The 10,668-nt window shown below is 52.6% G+C and overlaps 2 protein-coding genes across 4 annotated transcripts in view; both read right to left on the reverse strand.

The window, feature by feature from the left end:
- Positions 1–400, reverse strand: part of BAIAP2L2 (BAI1-associated protein 2-like 2) — a 10,998-nt gene extending 10,598 nt beyond the window's left edge. Inside the window, exon 1 of the mRNA XM_009332671.1 lies at positions 349–400. Coding sequence (XP_009330946.1) covers positions 349–387 — 39 coding nt within the window. The 5' untranslated portion in view covers positions 388–400. The remainder of the gene's footprint in view (positions 1–348) is intronic.
- A 1,413-nt stretch (positions 401–1,813) lies between these two features.
- Positions 1,814–10,668, reverse strand: part of PLA2G6 (phospholipase A2, group VI (cytosolic, calcium-independent)) — a 16,036-nt gene continuing 7,181 nt past the window's right edge. The window contains exons 8-17 of one of the 3 annotated variants that reach the window (XR_663975.1): positions 10,282–10,434; positions 8,486–8,576; positions 7,541–7,704; positions 6,863–7,013; positions 6,546–6,682; positions 5,748–5,902; positions 4,829–4,996; positions 3,624–3,697; positions 2,872–3,097; positions 1,814–2,790 (exon numbers count right to left, since the gene is read on the reverse strand). Coding sequence is in view for 2 of the 3 variants with exons in the window: in XM_009332643.1 (XP_009330918.1) it covers positions 2,956–3,097; positions 3,624–3,697; positions 4,829–4,996; positions 5,748–5,902; positions 6,546–6,682; positions 6,863–7,013; positions 7,541–7,704; positions 8,486–8,576; positions 10,282–10,434 (1,235 nt within the window). In the remaining variant the exon portion in view is untranslated. Of the gene's footprint in view, positions 3,098–3,623; positions 3,698–4,828; positions 4,997–5,747; positions 5,903–6,545; positions 6,683–6,862; positions 7,014–7,540; positions 7,705–8,485; positions 8,577–10,281; positions 10,435–10,668 lie in introns of all 3 variants that reach the window. The other 2 variants (XM_009332643.1, XM_009332644.1) reach the window with 2 other exon arrangements.

Raw genomic sequence — 10,668 nt, forward strand, 5'->3', positions numbered from 1 at the left:
CTGCTCTTTTGAGCAAAGGGGAAAACAGCTGACTGAGCTCCAGCTTCCTACCGGCAACTAAGGCATGTCACCCTTCATAAACATGCTCCGTGTCCAAACCACCCTGGTTGCCCAGTTCCTTCCTGGATCTGCCTTAAGACCCACACCGCCCTCCCTTCCTGCCAGCCGTCCTACTCTCAAACACAGCCCAGAGCCCACAGGAGCTGCTGCAGTTCAGCCCGGGGATGGATCCAGCCCTCGGCTGTCCACCCTTCAAAGGAGCCTTTGGCAGAAAACAGCTTTTCTCCTCCCACCCACGCGTCTCCCTCCCCTAGGCAGACAGGAGCAGCCTCTGGTGTCGGCACTCACCTTATAGATGGAGATGGTGGATCTGTAGGACAGGTCCATCTCCAGAGCCTTTTCCCTCTCCCACTGAGAATCAAGGAGCAAAGGAGAGCACAAGGTGCTATACTGGCCCAGAGGACTCTGCTTCTGCACAGCCAGCTGGATGGAAAGAGCCCGTCACTGGCAAGGTAGGACAGCAGGAAGACACAGACGTGGTACAAAGGGAATGGAGCACTGCTGGAGTTTAATAATTCACCAGCCAAGAGGCTGGAACTTGATCTCTGGAAGTAACCGGACTCTGGGGAGAGAGGAATCCTGTGACAGCCAGCAAGTGCATGTGACTGCCTCCTTGAATTATTGATTGCCAGCTCAGTACCCAGCTCTCCCTGCCCTGACACCTGCAGAGCCAGCCACCTGCCAGAGTAACTGCCTTATGGCTCGCTGCCTCCGTCACTGCCACCGCTCGGAGGTGGCTCGCTTGGCCTCACTGTGCTAGCAGAGCATCTTCGGGTCCCTCGCACACAGCTTGCGATCGCAGGCAGCGAATAGCAGGAGCTGGGGGGAAACATACGGAAAGCTCAAAATAGGTTTCACCTCTTCCCTGCCCACTATTCCCTCATCCCAGGCCTCAGCCCTCTGGCTCTTGGCATCCCTCCCACTCCCGGTCTCAATGAGACTCCCTAACAGCAGGCACAAGCTTTGTGCCTGAACCCTCCTGCTCTCCCTGCCTGCATGCAAGGAGCCCGAGCACAGATCACTCTGGGAAGTCCCTGCAGCTAGTGCAGGCTTATAGAGGGGGGGATTGCAAGCCAGGGGCAAAAAGCAGAAAGGAGCTCATGTTCTCTCCATCCCAAGATGTGGGGTTTTGTTTTTCCACAGGAAGGTAAGCCCCTCCGTTATGTAGGAAAAAGAAAACCTTTACTCCACATTAAAAGACCCTTAATTCCACAATGTCATTTGTGAAAGTGAAGATCAGAAGGCAGATAATCAGTTTTTAGCCCTATCCACGACTTGGCACCCACACTGCTGCCAGCAGTGTCCCTTAGGAATCAGTGGGCACCAGGTCCAGCAAGCTTGCAGCAGTTACCTTGTCCAGGAACCACCTGGGGATACCAAAGTTAAAGCCCCGTCTCCAGTCATTTATATCCCAAGCGTTTTCAGTGTTCCTCTTTTTAGGCCAGACCAGCTCCAAGAGGATTCTCACACGGGAGCTGGTCCAAAGCCTCTCCAAAGTCTGCAACTGACAAGCCCGGCATGCAGTGTTGTTCTTCATGGGCCAGCCAGCCACTCACACCACACACATGCTCCCCTGGCTGGCTGTAGGGACAGGCCGTTTACCCCTTCAGCCCAATACAAAGGGCATAACCCTGTGTCTCAAGGAGCCCAGTTCACGATTTTCTACCTGGAAGAAATTCAGAAGCTGCAAGTTCAGAACCCCTCTGAGACTTTGTAGGATGGAGAGAGAGACAATACAACCATGGACTGCATGACAGTGGAACCAAATGGAAACCTCTTTATTTCAGGTCATGTTAGTTCTGCATAGAAGCACTGCTCACAACAGCAGTCCATCCAGTCAAAAGCAAACGATTACGAATTCAGTTCTTCAGGTTACTCCTCAAAATGCCTCCAAAGATACATAAATTATTTATAAATACGAAAATTTACTACAGAAACATTGCGTAGTGTAGCATTCACAACGGAATTTCCACCAGTAAAAAAAGTAAATCCAAACTGTCACGGGGCCAGCTTCTTTAGTGGGAACTGATCTCAGAGCATTTCAATTCCACATTAAGAATAAAGAGAAACGATCTCTCTGCCAAACCAAGGCTATTGTCCCTCATCTTGAGCTTGCTACAAGTAAAGACAGGCTTTCACATCTCAGCTCTTCAGCAAAGAGTAGCACAGCAAGTCAGGTGGCACAAAACAGTCTCGGGGTGGGGGGGGTGGTCTGCTCCCACCCTTGGCGCAGCCAGTACCTGTGTTGCCAGCCCACCTCGGAGGGGAAAGGGGAAGGTGCTACAGAAGACAACTGGCTCAGGAAAGGTTCCCCCTTCTCCCAAGGCCAGTTGCAACATTCTGCATCACATCTACTGCAGAAAGTTGCAGCGTTTCTGCTCCCCTTCAAACCGGGCGTGTTGAGGGAAGAATAATCCCTTTTCCCCATACTATACACTCCGAAACACCTTGGCCCCAGTGGGCCAAGTAATCCCTGACGCTTTACCTGGCCTTGGCCCATTCTGTGATGTGGGAAGGTGCATGGTGCTTTGTCAGTGGAGGTGCTGCACAGACAGGAGACAGACTCCAGCTGCTACAGCTCAAGACAGGTAGGTGGGGGCTCTGGCTTCTGGGAAGGGCTGTACGGTCAGAGAGCAGGGCAGCAAAACAGAGCACAGCAGCAGAGATGGGGCCACAATACGGAGATAACTGTCAGCATTTCACAGCTGTCCGGGAATACATGGGTGTGTCCTGGAATACATGTGTATGTGCACTGTTGTCTATTAAATATCATTAATTCCTCATTATTAGTAGTAGTAGTCCCTCCCCCACCTCAACATCTTGGTTCAAGGGCAAATCTGAGCAGTGTCTGCTGCTCCTTGCCACGGAGATGCTGAACAGGAACCTCCAGGTCAGTCATCGGCAGAGATGTTGCACCAGCTGCTCAAACTGCTCCCGCTGCTGGTAGATGTAAAGCTGGGTGTCCCAGAGAGCATTCACCAGCACGGTGTCGTTCACCTCATCCAACATCACCTCCGTGTGCAGCTGCGGGCTGAGCCTACATACGGCAAGACAGCATCACCAGCTGGGCACAAACAGGAGCGCGACAAGGCAGCAAGCGTGCCAAGCACAAGACTTGTGTGAAGTGGCTCCCACCATCCTGGGCATTCGCTTCCCCTTACCTAGCAGGCTTGCAGTGCGGAGGCCTTCCCCCTCCTTCAAGGCACAACCACACTCAAGGCTGAGACCAGTTCAGCAACTGCACCACCTAAGGCATGAACCTCAAAAGACGCTGTGCGTGGTGGAACAGGGCAGGATGCGCATCCCCTAAGGACCCTGTTAGACAGCATCCCCCGAGCCCCCACTAACCGACCCCAGACAAGGCATGCTCGGTATATCAGCTCATAGAGTGGGCCGTGGCATCCTCCGATACGTCACTGAGGCATGAGGAGAGGGGTCAGGGGGACAGGTCCGGGCAGGCATGCCACTGGAGGGGACACGATTTGGGATGACACATGCCACAGCCAGGTCTGAAGTGAGAGGGCTAAAAATAAGTCTGTGCAGAGCGGAAAGGAAGCTCCTACCGGAAATATGGGACATCCGTCATCTCGCACCAGGCCCTGGCACGATCCACAGCTGGGCCATCTGCGTCAGTGCACTGCAGGAGAAACAGGCCCACAGTTAGAGCCTGACGGTCACATTGCTCTCCCCCTGCCTGCAAGAGGCTCCCTGGCACGAAGTCAAACTTGCACAAGCCGCAGAGGGAGAGGGAAAACCAGGAGCAAGTGCCTGCTGGATGGCAACATTCACCACCAAGAGCGGGGTGGCTTTTTGTTTGGTTTTTTTAACATAAGAACAGTGCTCCTGGATCCTGGGGACACAAGGAATTGCACCCTACAGATCCTCCATCCATCACAGCACCAAGTGAATTCCCTTAAAGAAACACCCAGGATGATCTGAATCACAGCCTCCTTGGGATTTCACCTCTTATCCAAGCCCAGTAGCAGTAGAGCCTGTGATTATTGCAGGCTTTCTGGGCTATCCTGGGACAGCTTCCCTGGGAGCCCTGAAATAAAAGACAGGGGAAGCAGAGGGACCTCTCCGGGTATTTTCTGGCTTTAGGAAACTAAGAGGAGATAAAGCGACAGAATTAAGATTATAGTCAAAACCTCAGTTCTGATCTTTCTGGCTTTCATTCATTTGGAATGTTTTCACGTGCAACAGTTAATCAGCTTTTTTCTGAAGCATCCAAGAACGTATGCCTATTACATACTCCTAACCACAGCTCTGAACTACTGCTTTTTATTAGTGATACTCCCACTTCTCTAGCATTTGCTAATTTCCCCAGTGGGGATAACAAAGCTTTTCTGAAGAAAAATGAATTGCTGTTTTCTAAGGTGTGATTTTTTTGGTCCAGGTTGCTCAGATGATAATCAGTGCTCCCTGGAAAGATACTGAGTTTCACAAACACACCTGCAAATGTTCCTAGGGCTCACTGACCACCATCCTGTCCTCAGCTCTCCCACCACCTTAGCTCCTTACAGCTGCAGGGACTGCAGCTCCCTTGGGACTTGAAACCCTGAACAGGCAGACAGGGCTTCAGACCCACTGTGCTCCCACAATTCTTAGGTTACCCACTACATCCATTCCTTGAACTGGCCATGGTCGGAGCAGTTCCAAGGAAAAACAATTTTCTTCCAAAAGGAAGAAGCTGAAGACTGGAAACCTTTGCTCCCTCCCTGCAAGCAGCCCCAGGGGTCTTCCCCCATCCCCTCCTCCCAGTACTCACACAATCCACCACCATCTTGCCAAGCTCCCTGGCCCCAAAGACGGTCTTCGCCAGCTCCCAAGGGTTGGAGGGACGGAAAACATCCACAGAGCTCACCTGGACCTGCGGAGGCTTCCCTGTCCCCAGGGAGACCACCAACCCCAATTTTCTTACTTTCTGCCTCTGACCCTGTGGACAAACAAAAGATTTGCTTGCAAGGACCAACAATTAAGGCGGAGCATGTCTTTCACAGTAGTCTTGGGGAAGCTCTGAAAGCCAAGGTGAAAGGCTCAGTAGCCTTTTCTCTCCCCCATCTTCCCCCTTTAGTACTGCCTGGTGGGACAGGTATAATCCATGTGACTTCAACAGTTGCACTGTTCCGCCCCTTACACCCCTGGCTGCACCCAAATGCATGGGATCACCCCAAAGATGAGTCCTAGGACCAGATGACTGTGAAACAGTCCAGCTCTTTCAGTCATATTGGCAACACACCTCCACTTTCAGCTACACGGACCAGTAGCTGCCAGTAGTTAGTCACCTTTCTGAGGAACTTGCCGCACCACAGAAGGCATTCACTCTTCAGCCTTGCAAAGTGCCCTACCATTGTCTTCTCCATTTATTTTTGGGCAGAAAAAGGCCCTGCAGAGCTGCATCAAGGGCCACACACAACCATCAACTGAATCATCCTTGCTCAAAGTAGCAAGGACAGGCTGATGGGGCTGCCTCCCTGTCTCAACACCCTTGTCAGAAGAGGTATTTCACCTCTCAGCCACCATTCCCAACACATATCCCCCTTCATACACACCCTTCTAGGGTGCTGCACTGCTAACTTGTTTATCCACTAGAGAGGCATCTGTTCCCAAACCCTCGTCCCCTTCAAGGGAGGCTCAGTGGAGCCAATAAAGACCCAGTTACCAGTCAGGGCCAGGATTTCCCTCACCTTCTTGATCAGCGTCTTGTTGTACTCGTGGATCTCTGTCAAGGCATCAAGGGTCGGGTTGTTGGCTAGTAGCCCACCATCCAGAAAGCGGCCTATCGGCCGGAAATATGTGGGAGCCGCACCGCTGCAGCGGGCAGCACGCCATACAAGTTGGTCTGGAGGGAGAGAAAGCATAGAGCCTCTTGCAGCAACTTTCCTGTGTGCAGGAAGAACCCCGCCTTCACCAACACAAAGCAGGAGGGCTTGCAATCCCAGAAGACCCTGCCCTAGATAGCTGTGCCTCTTTCTCCCAACAGTAGGGCCTCTGCTTGGATGCACAGGATTATTTGCGGGGGCTTTAAAAGATGTTCTCAACACTTTCTACATATCCTGGGTCAAATTCACTCTCTACCAGCTTCATTGTTGCTATTTTGATGGTGAACCAGTTATGTTTGCTAGACAAAGAAAGAAGCAAGCTGGAGGGGGCTGCATGCTTCAGTTACACAGCTTTTCCATGTTAATCTGTTCCTGAGAGCCCAGGGAAAGGTACTGACTGTACGCAGGACTCCTCTAGCAGACCCATTCCTCATGAACCTCGCTAGCCAGCCCCTGTTCCTGTTACAAGAGAAGCCAAGGGAGGAGGAGAGAGGAGAAAAGGGAACTATCACTAGGACCAAGCTACAAGCCAAGATCAGGGATGAGCCATTGCTGGGACACCCCGATTTTCAGAGCAATGGGAGAAGAACAGAAAATCTTCTGTCTCTGAGAGACGACCCCCTCCCCTGCCAACCAGCTGGACTGCTGTGTGCCAGCATTTACCTTCTGGCTGAGTGAGTGGTTTGAAAGATGCGCTTGTCTTGTATTCAGTGGAGGTTTTTGTCTCTGGTACGGGGTAATTCCGGAAAAGGTGGAGCTCAGCTGGCTGCCGGTCGCACAACGTCCCTGTCACCATAACCCTGGGGGAGACAACATGACAGAATAAGAGTAAAATGGAAAAAAAACCATACTTATCACTTCAATAGTCTGCACATCACACTCTAAGATCTGCTCTAAGGAAAGGCTGAGCATCTCTGCTGAGAGGGGTCTAGAGCACACTAAGGAAAGCATCAACCAGCGCAGCCCCAGGCAGGACTTACTTGGGTTTTTGGACATCTGTCATTTTGGTGTTTTCCCCAAATTCCTTCTTCAAGAACTCATCCAGGGGCTCCGACTCGTAGGGCCGAGACCCCCGGAATACCATGTCCTTCATGCGGAAGTACAGGCAGCGCATGTAGTCCATGGACTTCCCTGAGATGGGCAACAGCGTCAGCAGGAGCAGGGGGTGGGAGGAAAGGCAGGCAGAACAAACAGCACATCAGAGCTGGGACTTTCCAGGACCAGCGGGAGATGAGAGGCATCACACCCAATCCCATCCCCTTCCCAGGCTGCCTGTCATCTGCTCAGACCTCAGCAGCATGACTGGGTAGGATTAAAGAGAAAGGGCAAGCCAGAGGATAGTTTCCCACTACCAGAAAGTGCTGATCACCTTGTTGTGAAACCCCCGTGGAAGGAGCAGGAAGAACAGAACATTGCACTCTGCCACCACACGCTTCCCAAAACCCAGAAAGCTGCTCAAGGCCAGCTGACGTGAGAATCGAGCACAAAGCCAGGTCTAGGCTTTCCTTCATTAACAAACTTCCCTTCCCTCCTTTGGCAGGGACAACAAATCTTAGTCGGGACTCAGAGAGGCAGCTCTCACCCTGCATCCGCTCCCCACAGAGGAGCGCTCAAGCCCACAGGAGCGAGAAGGGGCCCATTATTCACACTGTCCTCACCGTGTACAATAGCCAAGGCCAAGATCCCCCCAGTGCTGGTCCCCGCGATCCAGTCAAAAACCTCACGAACGGGACGGCCCGCAGCCTTTTCGATAGCCAGGAGGAGTTGGATGAGCACCAGGCCCCGGATGCCCCCTCCATCCAGGCACAGGAGGCGGTCGTGACTGGAGAGAGACGGACACAGGTGACTGGGAGCTGTGGGACAGCTTACAAATCGCAGCACGCCACGTGGGAACGTGGGTGGGAAACTAGGTCATTAACAAGAACGCTGCTGTGGACAGTGTAACCGGTGAACAAATAAATCCTGCGGTGCTTCCTCAGATGCAAGTAAGACCGAACACAGCCAGATAAGCCTCGTCAGAGCTGGTGCAACACCACTTGCTCTTTTAGCCATCTCTAACCTCTACACTAGAGATATTCACAAGCCAAAAACACATCCAAGTACCTTACTACGCAGTAATGGATATTGTCTCATAAATAAAAATCAGACAGCCCTAAGTTCCTGCTAGCAGCACTTCAGTGCCAACCCTCCCTCCGCTCCGTGCAAGGTGAGGTGCAGGCACTGCCAAGGCAGTGCACAGGCTGGCAAAAGAGCTGGGTGAGCGTCAGGGCAGCGTGTGGAGATGGAGAAATCACAAAGCCAAAACAGCGTTTGGTGCCCAGTGGCAGGGGGGAGAGACAGAGCAGGGGTTTCACCTGCTAGTTCGGGCTCCACTGCAGCTCCAGGGCTGCAGGCAGGAACAGGCAGTGGCCGTTTATGGGAACGGAGATTTATCGCAACAGGGCGCAGGGGGGGTTCTGGCAAAAACTGCAACAACAATGGACACTAAACAACGTCAGCTCTGAGGATGCCACACCCACAGGTGTGGGTGGGGAGGAATTCACACACATGGCTTTCACCTTCAAGATGCACGGGAGCCTGGACAGAAGCTGTTCCCCACTTACTTTCTTCTACCCTCACTGGGCGAGTCCACAACATCTGGTGCTTTCAACAACTGTCCGAGCGTTGTGGAAACATACAGAAGGTCCTTGTACCCTACAGGGCCATGAACACGCAAAAGGAAAAAAAAATTAGAGACCACTTTGCTACCTGAACCCTCTGATACGTGCCTCAGAGATATTAGTCAACCAAATTATACTTAGTCAATTAGAAAACCTTCCATTATTCTTCCTACTTTCTCTCTGTCCCCAGAAACCTCGGTCACGGTACCTAAACCTCCCACCCCTGTGGTAAATCGTTTCCACCATAATCACACAGAGAACATCCAACTCCCTTCCCGATCGAATAAAGCTCCCTGTGGGAGACACAAGCCATCTTACCCATAGCCACCAGGTACCCCCCCCCACATTAAACTCTGCACCAAAGAGGAGAAACCCCGTCCTTTTGAGCAGGCAGCTGGAGATGCACTAGCAAAGACGAAGGATTTGTAGAAGCAGATGATGAGCACAGTAGGCGAGAGAGAAGGCAGAGCCTAGCAGCGTGCCCACTACAGAGTTTACTGCAAGCCATAAGATAAAACTTGAATCTACTCCTGCGAGGTAACCTAGGCAGGAGAGCTGTGGGGACAGGGTGGCTTGTCATTACCCCTCAGCTGATGTACACCCAGGCCACCCTGGGTGCAGGGCACGAATCCAGCCTACGTGAGAAGCCAGCCTGCAAAACCAAAAGAAGAAACAACAGGGGGAGAGAAGTTAAATACTCCTGCCAGCGCCCAGACCGGAAGGTGGCTGTGGATGACACTGAATGTGGTGAGGAGTTTCTTCAAGGGCCAGAGACCAGGACAAAAAAGGGCCTTGCTCTGTCACCGCATCAGAGCTGGAACTGGGAGAGTCACCTTCACAAGGCCATGGTGAAAAGAAAGTCCTGGTGTCACCAGCCAGTGAGACCAGTGAGACACAGACGCACTCCAGCGCCTGGCAGGGTGTGGGGTGTGTTGTCCTCTAGCCCCACAGGAGGGCCTTTGCAAAGGAAACCACCAACCTGAGAGGGGAAGTGGACCACAAGAGGCTGTTATCTGCCTGCATGGCCCTCCCACGAGGATCAGAGCCTCTCTCCAAGCCAGCTCACCCACTGCCCACTCCATAACCCCTCATGCTGCCTCTGCCTGAGCTCCAGAGCTCCTCAGAGGAGGAAAGCCCAACACCTAGAATAGACCCATGGGCTTATTCACACAGTCTGGGCAGCACAGAGCACAAGCTACAACACAATCATTATGTCCTAAGGTAGGCTCTTCCTACGTGTAATGTAAACCCTGTGACCAGGGTCACTTATCCCTGGGCTTCATCCCTTTCCTCCCCCAGCTGCTGGCCTCCAGGATCTGAATGGGTGACACTTCTAATTTCCTTGTGCCCAGCATGACACTAGGAGGTTCTCAAGGTAGACCAGCAAGTCCCTCCCCTTCTGTACATGACCCAGCGGATAAAGTGCATACAGGCAACTAAGTCCTACACCTCTTCCAGAGGGGTGAGGGAATCAGTCTTCCCTTTCCTTTTTACAGAGCTGCATTGTGTCAGGTCTATAAAACAAAAGTTTATAGAGTACAAGGGTTTAGAGTAAACACACAGGAAAAACAGAGAAAAGAGACGGGATCCCGCAACAGCTGAATGAGGACAGAGTCACCAGAAACTGAGAGCTAGGAGACAGTTGGAGCCAGGAGCATGGCCCATCTGAAGAAGAGATCTGAGACAGCACTGTGAAGCCAGAAGGGAGGAAAGCGAGGGAGGGCCAGGGGAGGCTTTACCTAAGCTGTTGACGCTGCTCCGCGAGGAAGGGTGGCCTTCCAGGAAGAAGGAGGCGGCAGATGGTGCCAGGCTTGGGGAGTCGGGATTGGGTGGGTGGCAGCGTTCGGTCCCTACAGTTTGCAGCAGGTCTAAGAGCACTTTCCGGTTCGCACCTTAGGTGACGAAGGGGAAGTCACAGATCAGAAAGAGAATCAGTGCACGCACACACTGGGGGGGGGGGCTCTGCCAAATTCACAGCAGCCCTGACCCTCACAAAACCTCTGGGATGACCTGGGGAAGGGAAAAGTATGTCCCGGGTATCTCTCCCCAAACACCAGGCAGCAGGACTTGTGCACAGCAGGGGTACCCGATGCTGTGCAGCTTCAAGGGTGTGTGCCAGACACTCC

This window comes from Pygoscelis adeliae, unplaced genomic scaffold (assembly GCF_000699105.1).
Source record: "Pygoscelis adeliae isolate BGI_AS28 unplaced genomic scaffold, ASM69910v1 Scaffold399, whole genome shotgun sequence".
In the NCBI taxonomy this organism is placed as follows: Eukaryota; Metazoa; Chordata; class Aves; order Sphenisciformes; family Spheniscidae; genus Pygoscelis; species Pygoscelis adeliae.